Below are 22,826 nucleotides of genomic sequence, written 5' to 3'. Positions count from 1 at the left end.
TAAAATTCTAAACAAAAGTGATGTCAGGTGCACTTTTAGAGCTCAACACAGTTTTTTTTTTAAATTATTTGACATGCCAATTTGGACTTTAGGGTCAAAAGTTACAGCCATTTTGAGGTAAAAAAGATGCAAATTTAAAGCATAAATATCTCGAAAAGCGCAGGCCAAATTTTAAGCGCCACAATCTCCAAATTTGGTCGTAGAAGCCGTAGATTGCGAGATATTTTTTTTTTAAGTCTTCGACCAAGTTGCTTGGATTGGAAAGCCCAACAACTTTCTAGAAGACAGAAAAAATCCCATAAATATTCTTGAAAAGTTTTATTTTGAAAATCACCCTAATTGTGAACCGTGAACCGTGAAAATGATTTTATTTATTTTATTATTTTTGAAAAATTTGATTAAAAAATTGTATCCTTCAAAGTTTGAAAAATAATTGAATTGGCGTGATTCACTTTAAGTATATCCAGAAGTCTGCAACAAATCCGAGCCAATTTAAATGCAATCTGTTTCACGAATCCGTCAGCAAATTTGTTCGATTTTGTGGGAGATATCACCCAATAAATCAAATCAGCACCGAAATTTTTGTCACCAGAAAAGCCAGTTATTATCGGAATCATCCACATATATATTGTGTTGGTATCACGGTCATCCAATTCGGCAAACCTGTCAATCAGTGATTTATTGTCGCTTTATTCAGTTCGTCAGCTTGTCGCTGTCCTGACCAAATAAGTCTATCGTGTTGGGGTCACCTATTTTGAAATTCAAACTTGAATTATGTTGGAAAAGGGGTGCAACCCCTTAAACAACGATGAAATAATTATCATCAAAATGACTGATTTATAATGCGTGCGTTTCGTGAAACGTTATATTTCGATTCTGCTTCGAGTGTTTTTTTTTGCAGCGCTCCAATACGAATTTATGAATAAATCAAGGCTCAAAAGTGCAGAAATCAAACGAAAAAAAAGTTCTTTTTTTCCAGCCTGGAACTGCAAACGAACCGGCGGCAATTGACGAGCGAGAACACAGCTTGAAAATGATTTTTGGCTAATTGGGGGAAAATTAAATTAAACGAATGAAGCAAATTTGCCATCCGCTCGCGTCGGGAGATTAATGGCGGAGCCTTGCTCGACGAATTTTCCACGTTATTTCACTTTTTCGCGCTTTGGAAAAGCGGTTTATTGCTCTCTCTCTCTCTCGTAATGTTTAGCTTTATGACAAAGACAAAGGGCTGGCTGGGCTGGTTTTGCTGTGGATGGCCAACATAATAAGGTGAAGCTACTTGAAGCTACCAAGGAGAGGGTGAAATGGACGTTTAAGCTAATTAGTGTTTCTTTCATAAAACGAAACGAGTCTTGGTTCTCAGACAAATAATTAGAGTCTGTTTTAATCGGGGCTTTTATGAATGTTTATAATATTGAATTTGAAGAAAATAATGGACGAGAACGGGGTTCGTCAAATTATCTGCGATTATAAATTTTAAAATATTAGTATCATGACGATTTGTCCAAATTGTTACAATCCCAATTATTATTATTGGGTAATTCTCTACCAACTCACACATCAGTTGCCCCGACCCCTCTTCGATTTGCGTGGAACTTTGTCCTGAGAGGTAATTTTTGTCCCTGATCACGAATCTGAGGTCTGTTTTTTGATATCTCGTGACGGAGGGGCGGTACGACCCATTTAATTTTTTACATGCGAAAAAAGAGGTGTTTTTCTATAATATGCAGCCTGAAACGGTGGTGAGATAGAAATTTGGTGTCAAAAAGACTTTTAGTAAAATTGGACGCCCGATTTGATGGTGTACTCAGAATTACAAAAAACGTATTTTTCACTCAAAAAAATATTTAAAAAGTTTTAAAAACTTTGCCATTTTCCGTTACTCAACTGTAATTTTTTTTTGGAACATGTCATTTTAAGGGAAATTTAATGTGCTTTTCGAATCTACAGTAACCCATAAAGGTAATTTTTCACTACACCCAAACGGTGGTCGCATGATTGTGATGCATGGCGGCATGAAAGTATATCAGAATCTGCATGAAAACTGTCCTCATGCATTTTTTGCGATATAGGGGTATGACATTTTTGCCCGTTACCGACAATTATCGACATTACCGACGGCTTTTTGGTTGTAATTCACAAAAAAAAACCATAACAGAACGAGTATTGAACCATCAACCTCTTGGTTATTGATCCGACACACTACTACCGCGCCATGGACGCTTGATAAAATGTGAGTGAAAGAGCACCAACATATTCTTCTCTTTGGAGTGTTGATCGGGGACGGGCCAGCATTATATGTGTGGGTGAGAACTGCAGATCGCTAAAATGTTTACACGCGGGCAAAAATGATCTACGGGCTTGCTGCAAAAAATGTTATAAAATGTGACATTTTCTGCAGCAACACTGTTGCAGATTTTGAGATATATTTATCCGTTGGGTGTAAGAACATAAATTTTCATTTTAAAATTTCGTGTTTTTTAAACTTATTTATTAGAGTGTAACAATGCTCTACAAAGTTGTAGAGCAGACAATTACAAAAAAATAAAATAAACATAAGTGATTTGTTTATTCGAGTTATCGTGATTTTACGAAAAAAAGTTCTGAAAAATTTGGTCGTCGTTTATCATGGTCGTTCATGGTCACCCGTGACAGAGTCGGACGACGAAATAAAGAGAAACGAAAAAAGTAACTTTTTCAAAACTTTTTTTCGTAGAATCGCGATAACTCGTGATGTTAATAAGCAAATCCCTAATGTCTATATATCAAAATTATTGTAATTGTCTGCTCTACAACTTTCTAGAACATTGTTACACTCTAAAAAAACCCGCAAAGTAAGAAAAAAGACGAAATTTTAAAATGAAAAAACGACCCTTCTAGGTCAATGTGGCTGCAAATTATTGAAAAAACCCTCTTTGTTTGCATGTTCAAAAATGAAAGGGATCTTACCGCCCCTCCGTCACGAGATATAAAAAAATGGACCTTGAATTCGTGCCCTTTACGATTCAATGCAGTTGTCAATATTATCCCAATCAAAATTACTCTAACGCAGGGGTGCCCAACCTTTTGGCCCTGTGGGCCAGATCTGATTTTTCTGAAGGTGTGGCGGGCCGGAACTGATATTTGATAAAAGTTGAACAAGTAATTTTTTTTATTTTTTTTTATGATTGGGTTCTTTAAAAGTCCATAAATAAATAAATTAGTGTTGCAAATAAGATTTGTATATTAAAAAATATTACAAATTAAAATTAAAGATAGCTTTCAAAAATGTGTTTATTTGACTTATTGTAATTTGGGTTTTTTTTATAAAAAAAAACATTAAAATTTCAACGATCGTTGCATTTTTTTTATCTTTAATTTCCTCAACACTACAATATAAATAAAATCAATGAGATATGATAAAATTTATTCAAACGAAATGTGGATTCGAATATCCTTTACAAAAAAACTGTTTGCGTTGTTGTGCACCTTTATTCATATATTTTTAAAAGGTTTTAAAAACAAACAAAATTTAAAAAGTGTAAAAAATATATATTAAATCATTTTCAGTTCGTTATTGTTCAAAATTCAAAGTTTATGAAAATATGATATATTGTTCCCTTATTTCATAAATTATTTTGGGACATATTTTAATATTTTAAAAATATATGCAGCGATCTATTTTCAGTATCAATAATTGACTTTTAAAAGCTTTTATTTTAAATAACTTACAAAAATACATTAGTTTTTGCTTACTAATTTACTTTAAAAGAGAATCCAGAAAAAAACTTCAATTTGAATTAAACATAGTTTAAACTGAAAGAAATTTAAATTTTTTGTCTTTTTGTACATTTTTAAACAGCAATCCAAGTTTTTTTTTTCATAAATTTCACAATTTTACGAAATGGATAATTTTGATTTCTATCAATATAAAAATTATAAGAATTTAGTTCAAACTTGAAGAATGTTATTATAATATGTTAAACTTTTTTCTCATATTCCATGAACAGCCTTAAGGACCGTCACGACAGGCCGGACGTTGGGCTGGCCTGCTCTAATGTGTCTTATTATAAATGTTTTTTTATAATAAAAAAAAACAAAAAACTAAGTAAATTATAATAAAGTGCACTGTTTTGAAGAAATAGGAAGTTTTATTTAACTTTTTTAAGACAAATTTTTATTTCTTATTAGTGTGTGCATGCTCGTTTTTAGCAAAAATATTTTCGATAAAAAAATCAGGATGTATTCTTTATTTCAGTGCTGTCAGGAACTAATTTTCCAGCTCAATATGAAACTATAAAATTGTGTGAAATTTTCTGCTCTTTTCAATCGATTCGAGATTTTACAAAAATTCAAATTATTTTTAAGGAGCCCAACATGCTAAATGTGATTATCAACGCAGGAAAATGCATTTTTAATAGTTTCCAGTAGATTAATCTTTAATCTTTATGGAAATTTTAAAGTTTAGATTTTTTTTGCCCCCTGAATTTTCTGATCGGTTTGGTGCTTTCGGCCAAGTTGCAGTTATTAATATGGACTAAGCCGAAGTGTAAACAAAGAGTCTATTTTGCTCACGTCAGTAGATGTTTACATTAGGAACGAGCAGAATAGACTCTATGTTTACACTTCGGCTTCAGCCATATTACAATGTTTTGCTTGATTTAGAAAAAAAACACGGAAAATATTCTTATTTAACTATATTTTAAATATTTCAATTTTTTTTTGTATGATTTAGGGAATAAAAAAGGCAATTTGTTTATAATATAAATTTGACTTGATTTTTTTAACTTCAGTTTTAAATGTGAAATCAAATTTGAAATCGGAAAAGTACTTCACAGATTTTTAGATAAAGTGCACTGTTTTCAAGATATACTCACTTTAAGTTTAATTGTATCTGAAAAATAGTGTCCATGTTGCTTGGATTTTCAACAAAAAAAAAATTGTCCATACTTTTTTTTGTAGTTGCAGTTTTTTGCCCCAAAAACATATTTATAAAACATGTTCAAACATAAAAAAATGCGGATTTTAGGAAATTGATTTTTGTTTGAAAAAATATAGTATAAAAATAAGCAAAAAATTCCTGTGTTCTATTTTTTCTGAATGGTTTTCACCAATACATATAACTTTGCCGAAGACATCAAATCGATCAAGACATTCCTTCAAACATTACAAATTTGACACAAAAAGGGTGGATTTTTTTTAAATCATGCTTTTTTTATATGCATGCTGCATGAATTCAGGCACAATCAAATGCAAAAAGGAAACTGTTGCAAGTGCTTTTTTGAGAAAGGCATCGATCACTGAGGTAGTTTAAATATGCTCATTGAAATAGTGATGATCGTGTTTGGATTAGTAAAGTTTTATATTTTTTAATTTTTTGTTAGCGAATCGTCCTGGAATTGATCCCATATCCCAACGAGATAGTTCTGGACTTATTAAAATTCCCAAATTATTGCAAACCCACTAACTCTAAGTAAAACTTACTTCAGGATACCGAGGGAAAATTCCCTTATCCTTTTTAAAAAGAGAAGCATCAACAATTCTCGTTTTCCAAGTCCCCTATCCTTATCCCCTGGTGTATGGTGGAAAAGGGAGCGGCCTGCAATGGACGGTTGTCATTGTGTTGAGAAGCTGGTTCATTCTTCAAGACAGAATATGAAAATATTATTATTATTTTATAAATAATATAGTTATGAAAAAATGAAAATAAAAAAATCTTGCAATTTTCTAATTAAGAATAGACACAACCCAAAACAAGAGAAATTAATTATTAGCCCGGGTCAAAAAAAATAAAGTTGCTCAAATCAAAAATTATATGAGATTGCCCGAAAGAGTACTCAAAATGGAGGCTCAGGCCAAAATTTCAGCCCATTTGGTTGAAAACTGGCTTGCCTTGAGCAGGAACAAGTTTAAATGGGAATTAACACGTAAAACTGGAGCATTTAGGGAAATTGCTCTGTACAAGTCAGCCGTTAACAAATGACGACTATTGCATACCATGGGGTTCTAGGGGATGGTCTAGGGAACAATTCCTCCGAAGGGTGCAAGACGATCTGAGGCCCCTGGTCTTGCCTTGAACCGGATTCATTCCGGCGTCGCAGAAATTCTCATGGTCCCAGCTAAATGTACAGGGAAAAATCAAAGCACACTAAGAAGGCTGCCTCGATCAGAGGACGCCTCATGACAATCAGCCATCACGTGGCAGTAAAATAACTTCAAATTCGGCTTCAAAATTACATTTAGCGTTGTTAAGGTGTTTTTGATCAAATATCTGGTTGAATAAAGTGTCCTAGAAATAACAAAACCACTTTAAAAGCAAAAAATGATTATACCCTCCTGCCACGTGGTGGCTGATTGCCATGAGGCGTCCTCTGATCGAGGCAGCCTTCTTAGTGTGCTTTGATTTTTCCCTATACATTTAGCTGGGACCATGAGAATTTCTGCGACGCCGGAATGAATCCGGTTCAAGGCAAGACCAGGGGCCTCAGATCGTCTTGCACCCTTCGGAGGAATTGTTCCCTAGACCATCCCCTAGAACCCCATGGTATGCAATAGTCGTCATTTGTTAACGGCTGACTTGTACAGAGCAATTTCCCTAAATGCTCCAGTTTTACGGGTTAATTCCCATTTAAACTTGTTCCTGCTCAAGGCAAGCCAGTTTTCAACCAAATGGGCTGAAATTTTGGCCTGAGCCTCCATTTTGAGTACTCTTTCGGGCAATCTCATATAATTTTTGATTTGAGCAACTTTATTTTTTTTGACCCGGGCTATTAATTATCTAACCAAACTAACCTTCAAATGCCTTCCTCCCGCAAGTCAAGTGGAAGCCCCTTCCCGGCTGCAGAAGCAGTGGCTCGCGCAAAATTAATTTACCACCTGCCAAGCCAAGTGGCGGGGGTGGTGTTGACTGCGCGAGTTTTCGCTACAAGTCCAAGCTATTTCGCTCCACTCTAATAAACTTTGGACAAGCCAGCCAGCCAGCGAGCAAGCAATATTGCGAATGACTGCTGCCGCCGCTGCTGAGCTGGTTGGGCTTAGAACTTCCCGGAAACTTTGCTCGCTCAATTTCATTACTACTCACCTTTTGCTAGTAACTGTTTCCGGCATAACCCGGTGAGGGAGAGGGACGGGAGGAGACTTTCCGGTGAAATAATCTGTTTACTGAAAGAACGTTCATCTTCTTCCGGGGGGGATGATAAGTAAAATCCTGGTTGGTGTCGTAGTTCGCAGAAGTAAAATAATGCTGTTATTCGAAGCTGTTACGTTGACGGCATCTCCTGGGAAGGAGAAATGCATAACTTAAGGATGAAGCAACTCATGCATTCGAAATGCACGCAGTAGAGCGGAAAATATGCATCGATTTATGTGCATTTTCTACGAAGCAAGGCTTTCTTTCAAAATGTTCATTCAACCGTGCCAAGTTCTTTCTCTGACGGGATTTATTTTGAACCAGGTTTTCTTTTCATCGCAAAAATTGACAGCATTCTTCTTTTTTTTTGTGTGTGTTTTTGGAATATTATATCTTTCCACTTTTGTGCTACATTATTTTACAGCTAGTTCTATGTATTTTCACTGCACTACGTGATCTCACTATTGATTTTAAGACCTATTTTAATATAGTTTCACATAATTTCAGTATACCTAAAGTGATTCTAAATGCTCTAGCATGCTGACTTTGCTGAGGCGGTGGTGGTGCTAATCGCTTTCTTTTTCTAAAGGGTGCTTTCCAGCAGATGATTGTTTTAATGGTACATTGTTGAACCTTTTTAGTTAGGCTGGTTTGTTTGCCAGTGGAAATTTAGTTCAATTGTGCGGTGGTAATGCTGAATTTTATTTAGAAAAGCATAGAAGAGAGCTTTCCGGAAATTAGGTGGAATATTTTGCCTACACGTTTTTTTTTATACTTGTGAAGCCATCAGTCTAGATTACATAAATACTTTAATGGAATAACATATGGTAATGCTCTTGTTTTCTTATTCAAATAATTCAGTTTTATAACAATTTCATTTTTATTTTTACTTAAAATATAAATCATGTCAACAATTTCAGAACAAATGTTCTAAATTAAGTTGGTGTGAATTCTCAAACAAAAAAATTCATCAAAATTTAGTTTTTGAACTTTTCGTATTGATTTCGCATAAATCTCAATAAGTGTGTATTAAAACATTGTTTGAAAATGCGATGTAAAACAAATTAATTTTCATTTAGTTCACGAATGTTTAATGTTTAATGTTTAATGTTTAATGTTTAATGTTTAATGTTTAATGTTTAATGTTTAATGTTTAATGTTTAATGTTTAATGTTTAATGTTTAATGTTTAATGTTTAATGTTTAATGTTTAATGTTTAATGTTTAATGTTTAATGTTTAATGTTTAATGTTTAATGTTTAATGTTTAATGTTTAATGTTTAATGTTTAATGTTTAATGTTTAATGTTTAATGTTTAATGTTTAATGTTTAATGTTTAATGTTTAATGTTTAATGTTTAATGTTTAATGTTTAATGTTTAATGTTTAATGTTTAATGTTTAATGTTTAATGTTTAATGTTTAATGTTTAATGTTTAATGTTTAATGTTTAATGTTTAATGTTTAATGTTTAATGTTTAATGTTTAATGTTTAATGTTTAATGTTTAATGTTTAATGTTTAATGTTTAATGTTTAATGTTTAATGTTTAATGTTTAATGTTTAATGTTTAATGTTTAATGTTTAATGTTTAATGTTTAATGTTTAATGTTTAATGTTTAATGTTTAATGTTTAATGTTTAATGTTTAATGTTTAATGTTTAATGTTTAATGTTTAATGTTTAATGTTTAATGTTTAATGTTTAATGTTTAATGTTTAATGTTTAATGTTTAATGTTTAATGTTTAATGTTTAATGTTTAATGTTTAATGTTTAATGTTTAATGTTTAATGTTTAATGTTTAATGTTTAATGTTTAATGTTTAATGTTTAATGTTTAATGTTTAATGTTTAATGTTTAATGTTTAATGTTTAATGTTTAATGTTTAATGTTTAATGTTTAATGTTTAATGTTTAATGTTTAATGTTTAATGTTTAATGTTTAATGTTTAATGTTTAATGTTTAATGTTTAATGTTTAATGTTTAATGTTTAATGTTTAATGTTTAATGTTTAATGTTTAATGTTTAATGTTTAATGTTTAATGTTTAATGTTTAATGTTTAATGTTTAATGTTTAATGTTTAATGTTTAATGTTTAATGTTTAATGTTTAATGTTTAATGTTTAATGTTTAATGTTTAATGTTTAATGTTTAATGTTTAATGTTTAATGTTTAATGTTTAATGTTTAATGTTTAATGTTTAATGTTTAATGTTTAATGTTTAATGTTTAATGTTTAATGTTTAATGTTTAATGTTTAATGTTTAATGTATGTAGATTTTAAAATTTTTAGATTTTTAGATTTTTATATTTTTATATTTTTATATTTTTAGATTTTTAGATTTTTAGATTTTTAGATTTTTAGATTTTTAGATTTTTAGATTTTTAGATTTTTTGATTTTTAGATTTTTAGATTTTTAGATTTTTAGATTTTTAGATTTTTAGATTTTTAGATTTTTAGATTTTTAGATTTTTAGATTTTTAGATTTTTAGATTTTTAGATTTTTAGATTTTTAGATTTTTAGATTTTTAGATTTTTAGATTTTTAGATTTTTAGATTTTTAGATTTTCAGATTTTTAGATTTTTAGATTTTTAGATTTTTAGATTTTTAGATTTTTAGATTTTTAGATTTTTAGATTTTTAGATTTTTAGATTTTTAGATTTTTAGATTTTTAGATTTTTAGATTTTTAGATTTTTAGATTTTTAGATTTTTAGATTTTTAGATTTTTAGATTTTTAGATTTTTAGGATTTTTAGGATTTTTAGATTTTTAGATTTTTAGATTTTTAGATTTTTAGATTTTTAGATTTTTAGATTTTTAGATTTTTTGATTTTTTGATTTTTAGATTTTTAGATTTTTAGATCTTTAGATTTTTAGATTTTTATATTTTTAGATTTCCAGATCTTAAGATTTTAAGTTTTTTAATTTTAAGATTTATAAAAAAAAATATGAAAAAATGTATTCCAGAATGAATATGATTCTTTACCTGAAAGTCTAAAAGGAAAACAAAAGTTGAAATTCAGTTTATGCTGAAATTGTCTTATCTTATGTCATCAAAACATATTTAAAATGTCATACCGTAAGGAACACTATGACTAGAGAAAAGACATCTCAATCCAAAAATACCAATTGACGCAGGAAAACTATCAAACGGTGCACATCCTGGAAAAATCGTTTGACAGTTTTCCTCTCCATCAAAGTAAACTCTTCTCAAATTTATCACAATTCGCTTCCTCACACGCGCGAACAACAACTACTTCTACGATGACGTCACACTACACTAACACCACGACTACTAGATGCTCGGTTTGGGCGAAGGCGTCCGATCGATGTAGTCCAAGCTGTCCTGCTGGGCCTGCTGCGATGGTGACTTGGTCCGCCCATTCGCTTCCCCGCTGCTACTGTCGCCATTCGGTGTCTTGGTCGCCCCATTCGTGTCCTGCGGCAGCTGCTCCACCGGTGGCGCCCCCTCGCTGATCGTGGCCAACCGTGCCCCGTTGGACTCGGACCGCGACACCACCTCCGAGCTGGCCATCGCCTCGTCCAGCTCCTGCTGCCAGTCCGATTCCTTCTTCTCCATGGCTTTTCGCTTCTGCTCCTTGAAGCGGTTGTACACGAGGAACTGCTTCAGCAGCTGGGCGTCCAGCTGGCTGAGCTGGTCCTGGTTGGAGTTGTCCCGGTGGATCGAGCGCTGCTTGGCGAGCCGTTTCTTCTTTTTGTGCAGCGGCTTCGTCTCGATGATCATCTCTTCCAGCTCCAGGCTGGGGTCGCAGTTGAGGTGATCCTTGGAGGGTTTGAACGGCGGGTTGGTCTTTTTGGCCAGCACGTGCTCGAAGCTCATCGAGCGCAGAAACTTGGTCTGCTGGAGCTCGCGCTGGCTGCTGATGCGGGCCCCAGGGTGGACGCTGAGGAGCTGTTGCGGGAGGGAAAGGGAAAAGGATTATTGTTGAAATTCTAATTCATTCCAGATCGATTATCTGTTTTAGTTGTTTTCTCATTTTTAACATCAAATTCGAGCCATGATTATTCGTATAAGCCAAATTTGAGTGGTTGACTGCCTGTTTAATCAAGGAGGTATTAGACTGTGACAAACAAACAAACTCGCACTTTTCGTGTTTGACAGTTTGTAAACTGCCAAACAGTAAAAAAGTGCGAGTTTGTTTTTTTGTTTGTCTTAATCTAATATCTTCTTCACCAAACGAACATTCTCAATCTTTAGAGTTATATTTGCCGGATAAGATATTTCCAGAACTTTTAAGAGCATTTTTGACGTCATTATTTGAGCTCATCGACAAATCAAAAATTGTGAAAATCGTCGAAAGACGCAGCTTTTTTGACCACTCTAAATCGGCTAAGACACCCCTAATCGTAAATAAAAATACAGGCAATTTTAGCCAGGGTTTCAGTTTCACTTAGAACAACACATCCCGAGCAGACGGAAATAACCTGGGATTTTTGTATTGGATTGTTATTGTAAAACGTCTTTGTTATTTTAACAACTAATTCAATCATCCCAATAACAGTTGGAGGTATTCTTCCATAACAAAAAATGTTATTCCAAAGTTGTTTTGGCTTTCAACCAATATCAGACCAATAACACATTTTGTTATGATAACATAAACTGCTATTAATCCTTTATGAGCAGTTCTCTACGGAATCGGTCTATTTTCTTTAATTTTAATTTTTGTATTTTTTAATCCGGCTGAAACTTTTTTGGTGCCTTCGGTATGCCCAAAGAAGCCATTTTGCATCATTAGTTTGTCCATATAATTTTCCATACAATTTTGGCAGCTGTCCATACAAAAATTTGAAGGATTTCCTTTTGAAGGAATTTTTTGATCGATGTTGTGTCTTCGGCAAAGTTGTAGGAATGGATATGGACTACACTGAAAAAAAAAATGATACACGGTAAAAACAAATTTGGTGATTTTTTATTTAATATTTTGTCACTAAAATTTTATTTACAAAAAACACTATTTTTATTTTTTTTTTATTTTTTGATATGTTTTAGAGGACATAAAATGCCAACTTTTCAGAAATTTTCAAAATGGGCAAAAAATCTTTGACCGAGTTATGATTTTTTGAATCAATATAGATTTTTTCAAAAAATGGAATATTGGCCGCAAAATTTTTTAAGTTAATTTTTTGATGTAAAATTGAATTTGCAATAAAAAAAACCTTAGTGAAATTTTGATAAAGTGCATCGTTTTCAAGTTATGGCCTATCTACAATCACTTAGCTTAGAACATCTAAGTAAAGTAGTTACTTAGGAAAGTCTGCAACTTACGTTCGTCATCCACAATCAACTTAGAAAACTTGCTGGGCTGATATACGTTGCTATGCAGTTGTTTGTTTACCTTTGATATGGAAACGTCAACTTACCGTAGATTTTGAAATTTTCCAAACCAAACGTCAGTTTCTAATTTAATTACTTTTCCATTGTAGAAACTCAGATTCATTTCCATTGATTCAAATTCCTAAGCTAAGTGAAATTTTTTAAGCTAAGTGATTGTAGATAGGCCATTATTCTTTATGTAAACTAATGTCAAAAACCAAAACAATGACTTTTATATCCCGCCGTTTGACTTTTGGGTTGGGGTCATCCCGCCAAACAAATCCTAGTAAACTGGAGTTGCGATGGCCAAAAAGTACTTGTCAAATATTTTCTGTTTTTGTGTTGAGCCACAAGGTTCTCACCTCGCCGAACAAAATTCAGATTAATCCTGTTTTTTTTTCAGCGTCAACGTTCATGATGTCCAGGTCATCCTAGCATGTGGTAGGCAGAACTAGTGGAAAAAGACAGGTTGTCTACTAGCCGGAACATGGAAGATTTGCACAGGAAAACGAACCTGGTTGGCCGGAACGATCGAACTATTCTTTGAGCAACTGCCCTTGTTGCAGGAGATGGCCACCATTGGATAGGGCTACAATAAGACTTCCATCGGAATGAGAAAACGCAAGCTATCCAACCATCCAAGGTCGGACCAGCGGATCTGGAATAATGGCCGTAACGGACACAAGTTTCGCAAAAAGTCGCCCATGTGGGTTATCATTGCTCCAATCGAAATGGCAACAATTTTAAAATGTTATTTTTTTCAGTTGCAATAATCCATTCAATAATTTCCAATTAAATCCAAAAAAAAAATTATGTTAAAAAAAAATAAAAAAAGTTTCAAGTTTATTGTTTGAATAGGACTGGAAAAATCCAGCCAGTTGAAGGAAATAAGAATTAGCCATTTATATTTCGTAAAATATTTATGTTTAAAACAGAGGATTGCTGGTTTTTCTACTTCAATGATGGATTTTTTTATTTTCATGATTTTACTGGACATGGCGCGGGTTTTTTTGGTTTGCACATGATGTCATGTCATAAAAGATGAAAAACACCGTGATCTTTTAAGAAATCTCTATTATGAATCACAGAAAGACACAGCAAATCTAAATAATCAAAGAAATGGGATTTCTCGATATCATGATCCTCGTGGCCATGCTCGTGCGGCATCAGTAGTGAGCTACGTCTAAGGTTACGCCTATTAACTTCTCATTCCGCTATTGCGGATAATGGGCGATCTGTCCTCGTCTGGAGCCATGCCGGGATGAGCCGGGCTTCAAGAACAGCGACCTTGATGCTGGAAAATTAACAGGATTAATTGTAACTTTGTACGCCAGAGTGAAAACCGTGTGGTTTACCTAACACAAAAACAGAAAATATTTGACAAATATGTTTTGGCCATCGCAACCCTAGTTTACTAGGATTTGTTTGGCGGGATGACCCCAACCCAAAAGTCAAACGGCGGGATATAAAAGTCATTGTTTTGGTTTTTGACATAAGTTTACATAAAGAATTCTTTATGTAAACTAATGTCAAAAACATAAACAATGACTTTTAAAACCCGCCGTTTGACATGCATGATTTTTAAAACCCGCCAAACAAATCGCAGCAAACTGGTGGTTGCTCAGGGAAAATCCTTGTCAAACAATTTCTGTTTTCCTTTGAAACGGTGGTGATTTTTCGGTGGCACAGTCGTTTTTAGTTTCCTGTTTCTCTAGATTGATTTTTATTGAAAAAGGGCTTAGTTTTTCTTGATATAAAACGCGATAAATGGAGGAGGTTCTTAAATACGATTTTTTTGTTAAATTGATATCCTCGTCATCCGTTTGCACACCGTTTCATAAGAAAATATAACGGCACTACTGAACAGATTTCAATATGTTTCATGAATGTTTTTGGTTTTGGGCTTTTAGCTGGCAGAAAAGCTCAAATTCACGCCGGAAAGCAAATCAGAATCAGAAACCTCAGATATTGTTTGCTTCATGCAATTCTTGCTCCAGTCGCAATGCAAAGGAAACAGAAAGATTCTGAATTTTTATTTGCTCACTGTCTTGTCTGAGGCAAAAAATAATTGAAAAAAAAAACAAAAAAAAGTATAGTGCCTTGAACATTCTAAGGAAGATGAAAAAAACAATAATTGCATTTGGTTCCATTTCAACTTTAATCTTCGAGCCATTTTTTAATTCAAAAATAATAATTTGCCAAGAGTGACAGTTTGAAAAGAATTCAATCAATTTCGAAATAATTGTTATTGATGATTTTGATCTTAAACAACACAACACACAAACACCCCTCCCCTTTTTTCTAAAAAGGTTTGTATTTCACCTTGTTTAAAATTTCAATAACACATAATCTAGTAATAATATATGATCATTCTTCTACTTCAGATTCACTTTGACTTAGAGAACTTTTTTTCGATTTTCACACCGAAGCACCAGAAGCGATCAGGGGGACGACTTCACCTTCCATCATCTGTTCAACATCCGGAACCACACAATTCCATTTTGGTGGGACTACCGTGATGAAACAGGAAGGTGCTGTGTCCTATCCCTCGCCTAGACCAGACCAAAATCCATGATAAAACTGACAGACCAAATCTGTCAGACCAAGACTGTCAGACCAAAGAGCAAAAAGTAAACAATCTTGGTCTTCGACGTAGGTGCACACAAATCAAGAAAAGAAACTTAGAAAAATAATTTTTTATTTCCAATTCAATGACTGGGTTTGGACTGCAAAATTGAATGTACGTCAGAAAATGATTAAACCAGGGGTGCTCAAAGCTTTTGGATGCCGGGCCAATTTTGAAGCTTAAATGAGCTTGCGGGCCTTATGTATAAAATTGGTTATTTATATAAAGAAATTACGTTACATAAATGTAAAAGACTAAAAAATAAATCTAAATCATGGTCGAGGGAAGGCAAAAATATTTAAAGAATTATGAAAATTTAAAATACAAGCCAGAATATTCAACATTTCAATGAAAAAAATGTTGGAAAATGTTAAAAAAACACGCTTAGATTCGCAATCATAATTTTCAAAATATATAAGATTCGACGAAAAAACTACATTTTTGCGAAAAAAAAACCTTTTGGCTGTTAATCGAAAGTTCACTAAAATTCAAATTATTTTTAAATAAACCCGAGCATGCCCAAAATGATTCTAAACGCAGAGGAATGCATTTTAAATGGATTTCAGCTGATTGCACTTAAATAACAAAAGCTTTGAAAAATATTTGCAACCGCCTTATTCCTCCGATTTAAAATATTTTTCTGTCTTGATTTGATTTTTTGGCAGATGGTAGTCAATCAGTTTTGATATCCAACTGTCATGAGTTTGAATCCCGAAGTGGAATGTTTTTAAGTGCAAAGTAAGTTTGAAGCTCAGTTTATTGAAATGGTCATAATGACTTTTAAATTAATAAAAAAAGCAAAGCAAACCACTTTAACGACCCTCGGGTCTTTTGTGAGCTCTGTTGCAAGTTTCTGCTCATTTCAAGGCGTCCGAAGGTTATTGGAAGTTATTGATTTGGAAGTAACCCTCCCAGTTTTATACCTAAGTCAAATTTGAACTTGTCATTCACATTTCCAAAAATATTTGATAAATATTTTAACAATTTTTACTAGTTTCACCACGAGTTTCACTCACATTGAAACGTGTGAAAAAAGTTTCAATTAGAAAGATTTTTGACCAACATGTTTGTCTTGTAAAATAAGGATAAAAAAGAATAAATCATTAGTTTAATAATAACAAAAAACAAAAACGGATCAGCACTTAAAGTTTAAAATAAGGTTTAATTTTGAAAAAGTTTAAAATCATTTTACAGATGGCCAACGGGCCATTTTACTTGATCATTCAAAAAGGGTTCGCGGGCCACAAAATATCACCCCGCGGGCCACGTTTGGCCCGCGGGCCATACTTTGGTCACCCCTGGATTAAACAGTGCGGCGTCCTGTACACCGACAATTAAATAAACAATTAAAAGCCTTATTCTTGCATTTTAATTTTTGATCGCGTTTTCCGTTTACACCTGAAAAATCTTGAAACTATTTATACTGTTTTGTGATTCCTCTCTTTCCATCATTCCCTTGTGATGAAAGTGTGAGATCCGGATTCCTGAAATAAACTGTCCACTTTTCCTGACTTCGGTGCGATCCAGTCTGATTTAAAACCAGGACCTAAACAAACCAAAACGGTTTCGAAGGAAAACATCTGGAGCAACACGAGAAAAGGGCGGATAAGCATTTTGACGGCATGAACAATTTTGCAAATTCCGAGCCAACAGGTAACTTTTTTACAAAACTCGAAATGTAAATCAATAGCTGGCCTTCCCAGCTACCTCCAACACTTCGTGTTTTGTCAAATATTTTACTTTTGGCTCAGAATTTGCAAAATAGTGCTGGCTGTCAAAATGCTTATGCGCCCTTTTCAAATGTTGCTCCAGACATAAAATTTTTGACAAGGACATTTTCCCTGAGCAACCACCAGTTTGCTGCGATTTGTTTGGCGGGTTTTAAAAATCATGCATGTCAAACGGCGGGTTTTAAAAGTCATTGTTTATGTTTTTGACATTAGTTTACATAAAGAATAGCCATTTTTATGTAACTTTTTTCAAAATAGTCGCAGTTATTGTTTGCCTACTCTTGAAAAAAATATTTTTGAAAAACTGAGAAAATTCTCTATATTTTGCTTTTTCGGACTTAGTTGATACGACTCTTAGTTGCTGAGATATTGCCATGCAAAGGTTTAACAACAAGAAAATTGATGTTTTCCAAGTCTCACCCAAACATCCCACCATTTTCTTATGTCGATTTATCAGCAACAAATGGTCTGATTTACAATGTTAAAATATGAAACATTCGTGTAATTTTCTGATCGTTTCGAAAAAAATATTTTCAAAATTTTTAAATCAAGACTAACATTTCAAAAAGACCATTCAAAATTACGCTCTATTTAAACTTGTCCTGATTAAAAAATTTCCTATTTAAATTAGTCCTAATTAAAATGTTTGAACCTTTTTTTAAAATTATTTTTAGCTATGATTTGTTATTTTTGATATTTTTGTATTTTCTTTTTGCTATTATTCTCAATTAAAAATAGCAATAATACTTCTAGTTGAAATTCTTCCATGAACAAGCATATTTCTTGAATAATTGTGTTTTGTATTTTATGATGTGGATTAAACTTTTTGTGTGAACTTTTTCGATGGCCATAGAAGTCATTTGGCTTCAGAGCAATTTTTATGAAATCGGTCTTTTTTAGAATTTTAATTTTTGTTTTTTTTTAATCTGGCTGAAATTTTTATGATGCTTTTGGTATGCCAAAAGAAGCCATTTTGCATCATTAGTTTGTCCATTTAATTTTCCATACAAATTTGGCAGCTGTCCATACAAAAATGATGTATGAAAATTCAAAAATCTTTATCTTTTGAAGGCATTTTTTTATTCGTTTTGGTGTCTTCGGCAAAGTTATTGCATAAAACATATCAGAAAATAAAAAAATATATTAAAATAGTGTTTAGTTTCAGTGACAAAAAGTGAAATAAAAAATCATCAGTTATTTTACCGTGTATCATTAATTTTCAGTGTAGTCCTTATCCAGACCTACAAGTTGCTGAAAAAACCAAATCGATAAAAATATTCCTTCAAAATCAACAGATTTTTTTTTTCATAAATATTTTTTGCTGCCAAATTTATATGGAAAATTATATTGACAAACTAATGATGCAAAATGGCTTTTTAGGGCATAACAATGGCACAAAAAAGTTGCAGCCGGATTAAAAAAACACAAAAAATTGAATGAACGAAATCGCAGAAAATTTCTCAGCAATTTCATTGTTACCAATTTTCAGAACTAAGATCTTCATTAAATTTGGAAGAAAGTTCCCGAAGACACCATATTTTAAGGATTTTTTGCTAAAAATTTGAAGAAAAAAAAAATAAATTACTGAAATCTTGAATTGTGTTCATGAATTTTCCGTGACCACCCTAGCCCACATTCATCACAATTAAATTCCAACTTTTAACCCCAGCAAACGAAACCCGCACAGCAAAGTTAATCAAAAGTAGCTCACGGCCGGGAGGCAACTTCACTCTTAACCCTAAACAAATCGCGCTTACGACTCTTTGCCATGCAAAAGTTGCAAAAAAAAAACTCCACGGGATTTATCGCGTGCCAGCTGCTCGCAATTTTACACTACATTGTATGAGTCGGAAACGCCATGCCCCAGAACCCAACTTACGTCAGGCTGGATGAAAAATGGGATTCTCATTTTAATCGCCCCACGCCAGCAATTAGATTATGCCTGACCCCATCACACCACCCACATTGTGCCCCCACCGGAAGTGAAATCAACGGGATCCCTTTTGAAACAAATGAGAAAGTTAAAAATCAGGTGTAGCCAGGGCCAAACAGGCGATCCTTTTGTTATGGTGAGTTGACCTTTTTTTGGGATATCGATAAAATTTAAGAAATGTCGTCAAAATTTAATTAAAAACGATTTTTTTAGTTCTTCAAGATAAAAAAAATTACAATAAATTTCCGCATCAAGAAATGAGTTCAACCTTGAGAACCCACCCCCTTTCACAATTTGCCCGGCGAGCCGTGTGTGCTAATGGGTGATTGTTTCGGTTGTTACCGGTTTTGCCACGTGGTGTTGGCGAGGGTGGAAGAAAGGTGAGCACGGAAATTAAAAATAATTGCAGATAATTGCATTCTGATGCAACAAGCCGGTACACGGTATCATGGTTTCGTTAAATGCAATCGGAAGTCGAACTGTGCCGGAGGTTGTTATTTCGTTTAATGTTAACGTGAAGGGGAGGGGCAATAAGTGGTGCACGCGATGCTTTTGCTGCTTGGAAGAATTTCAGCGATGAGAATAAAAAGTATCAAAATTGATAGGATTATTTGCGCTTAACATTGTAACATACAATTTAAAATGTGAGCAATTCTCTTTGTTTCCGCAAGTCGACTTTTCATTGTCACCACAATCCGTGATTTCTCAGCTCAACGATTTGAATAAACGTTGTCCATCGATTCCTTAGGTCCATACAGGCCTTTTTGCATCATTTGTTTGCCATACAAGTGTCCATAAGAGTTTGGGGACCGTTAGGGTGGTCCAGATCCGGGTACCACCCGGTGCTATTCCCTGAAATCAACAATTTACCAATCATTACTTTAAATTCCAAATTTGAGCTCATGATGAGCTAGTGATGGGTCAATCTTTAATTTCAGGAGGTAACACGGTGGATTTGGACCACCCTACTGTATAAAGAAAATTGCTATGGAAATATTTGAAAATCTTTATTTTGTGGAGGAATTTTCTAATAAATATGGTGTCTTGGGAAATATGCAGGTTATGACTATTTGGATAAATTGCAAGGTTGTTATCGATAAAATTATCGAGGCTCAATAACAATAGTTCCATCTTTATCGTTATCGTTATTTTAAAATTGTGGACGATACCTAATTTTTTTTAAATATTTATAAAATCGACTAATTCAATCATATCATGTTGAATTTTCAATGCTTTCACTAAAAATATATATATATTTTAAATCTGGTAGGGTAATTCTCTACCAACTCACACGAAATCGGGAAAAGTTGCCCCGACCCCTCTTCGATTTGCGTGAAACTTTGTCCTAAGGGTAACTTTTGTCGCTGATCACGAATCCGAGGTCCGTTTTTTGATATCTCGAGACGGAGGGGCGGTACGACCCCTTCCATTTTTGAACATGCGGTGTTTTTCAGTGATGACTTTTTTTTCGTAAAATCGCGATAACTCGTGATGTTTATGAGCAAACCCCTTATGTCTATATATCAAAATTTTTGTAATTGTCTGCTCTACAACTTTGTAGAACATTGTTACACTCTAAAAAATAACCCTGCAAAATTAGAAAAAACACTAAAAGTTCGTGAAAAATTTTGTTCTAAATGAAAAAATGACCCTTCTTGGTCAATGTAGACTCGAAAAGTACATAAAATTTCCCATAAAATGACATGTTCCAATTTTTTTTGCAGTCGAGTAACGGAAAATGGGAGAATTTTTAAAACTTTTGAAGTGTTTTTTTCGATGAAAAATACGTTTTTTCGGAATTCTGAGTACGCCATCAAATCGGGCGTCTAATTTTACATAAAAGTCCCATTGACACCAAATTTCTATCTCATCACCGTTTCAGGCTGCAAATTATTGAAAAACACCTCTTTTTTCGCATGTTCAAAAATGAAAGGGGTCGTACCGCCCCTCCGTCACGAGATATCAAAAAACGGATTCGTGATCAGAGATAAAAGTTACCCCTTAGGACAAAGTTTCACGCAAATCGAAGAGGGGTCGGGGCAACTGCTGTGTGAGTTGGCGGAGAATTACTCAGTAAGTTTCAAAGTAAAATATGTCTTAAAAATTGTTCACAAAATACCGTATTTTTTTCGAAAGTATTCCAATTTTCATAATTTGCAATATGGGCATCAAACGAAGTGACATTTTCTATGTTTTTCACTTTATCAGCGTTTTTTTAAGTACTAAAATTTTCACAAATTACCGTATTTTTTTAAATACTCGCATTTCAAAATATGAAATATGGGTATCAAACGATTCGAAATTTTGTATTCATTTTTGACTTTAATAGAGTTTTTTTTGAAAATACTAAAATTTTAACAAATTATTTTATTTATTACAAAAATACTCTAGTTTTATATGCAATATGGCTACTTAACGAAGCGAAATTGCGTGTTCTTTTTTTTTATTGGAGTTTTTTTCACAAATTTTTGTATTTTTTCGAAAAGACTTAAATTTCCAATATGGGTATCAAACGAAGTGAAATTTAGTTTGCTATAAAAAAAACTCTTATATATTGAAAAAGCATACGAAATTTGAATTCGTTTGATACCCATATCGCAAATTATGAAAATTTGATTTTTAAGGTGAAAATAATGTACTAAATATCGCTTCGTTCAATACCCATATTGCAAATTATGATTTTTTTTATTTTCGAAAAAAATCGGCATATTATTACTAAGAAACTAACTAGGGGAAGGTGGGACAAGACGACCATATGGGGCAAGAGGAACAATCGCTCGTACGGCAGTAATTTTTACAATTTTTATTATTTCCAGTATGAGGATTTGTTGCTAGCAATGCAATTAGCTGATTCTACTACCACATAACCGCCAAAACGACGTAAACGCCACGGGGCATAAGATTTGATGAAGTGTTTTTCAAAACCTTTGTTATCTTATACTATTTGGAAAGTACAAAATAAGGCTTAGGGTTCGTTTTAAGGCTCATTTTATCAAAATGCTATTTTTCCTAGATCAGTAGTGTTCCTACCAATGACTTGCACCTATTATAAAGAATGATTTAACTTTTAGTTATTTTTGTTGGAAGCATTAAAAAAAATTGTTCAGGTGTGGCAAGTGTACCATATGGATTTTTAGTATGAAAAAAAGGCGAATTGCTGCAACAACATATTTTATTCAGAAAAAAATACATAAAGTACTTAAAAACTGATAAACAATTGTTGAAAAAATTGTCCATGCAAAATACAATGATATTATGAAAATTTCCTTTTTTTCAGCCAAGTAATAATTTTTTTTCGTAAAAACAATCAAATTTTTTGTAAAATATTATTATTTAATCTAAAAATGAAAGAATCGTTTCAAATACATTCTAATCTGATGAATCTAAGTGATAGCAGTGCAATTGTTAACAAATTAACATGTTGTGTCATGCATTGTTCCTCTTGCCCCAACGGGTTGTTCGTCTTGTCCCACTAGTTGAGAAGAACGTACGGAAAATCAAAATTTTTAAAATTATTTTTTTACATTAAAAACAGGATTTTTTAAAAACTTGTTCTATCTAAGTCTTAGCCAAGAATTGGAATAAGATGATTATAAAAAAATCCGACAGATTTTTTTACGTTTTTGATGGGTTATAACGAGCATTTTTTTAGCATGATTCGAATAAAAAGTTCTCCGACCGGGCTCAAAATTTTTCTGGGGGTTCCTTGGCTGAAATAATTAGACCCGTATTTTTTTTGTTTGGCCATTGGGGTGACCTACGCCGTGTTAGGTTCCAAAAAATGGCAATTTTCGTCATTCGCAAAAACCACTTTTTTCAAAAAATCCTATCTCCGCGCAATTTCATCCGATTTAAGCTGTCTTAGACGCAAAAGAAAGGTGATTAGTTTGGCTATTTGAGAAAAATAGAAAAAAGTCTCAAAAATGTAGCTTAGCATTTGAAAAGATCGTATGAAAACCTATAATGCTGTTTTGAAGGTCTCGGGACCAAAGAGCCAATGTCTGAAAATATTTTCATCGGATTCCTCGGAAAATGTCACATAACATGTCAAAAAATGGTGAAGTTTATGTTTTCGATACTCTGAGATACGAGTTTTT

General features: G+C 33.1%; 1 protein-coding gene across 1 annotated transcript in view; it reads right to left on the bottom strand.

Annotated features, from left to right (window-relative positions):
* Positions 1–10,029: 10,029 nt before the first annotated feature.
* The window catches only part of LOC120413316 (serine/threonine-protein kinase 32A-like), a 360,996-nt gene continuing 348,199 nt past the window's right edge, over positions 10,030–22,826 (bottom strand). Inside the window, exon 10 of the mRNA XM_039574084.2 lies at positions 10,030–11,018. Within this exon, the coding sequence (XP_039430018.1) occupies positions 10,401–11,018 (618 nt within the window). The 3' untranslated portion in view covers positions 10,030–10,400. The remainder of the gene's footprint in view (positions 11,019–22,826) is intronic.

Source organism: Culex pipiens, chromosome 1 (genome assembly GCF_016801865.2).
Source record: "Culex pipiens pallens isolate TS chromosome 1, TS_CPP_V2, whole genome shotgun sequence".
NCBI classification, from domain to species: domain Eukaryota; kingdom Metazoa; phylum Arthropoda; class Insecta; order Diptera; family Culicidae; genus Culex; species Culex pipiens.
Note: the sequence above shows the minus strand (reverse complement) of the source record. Positions and strands in the feature narration are given on the sequence as shown.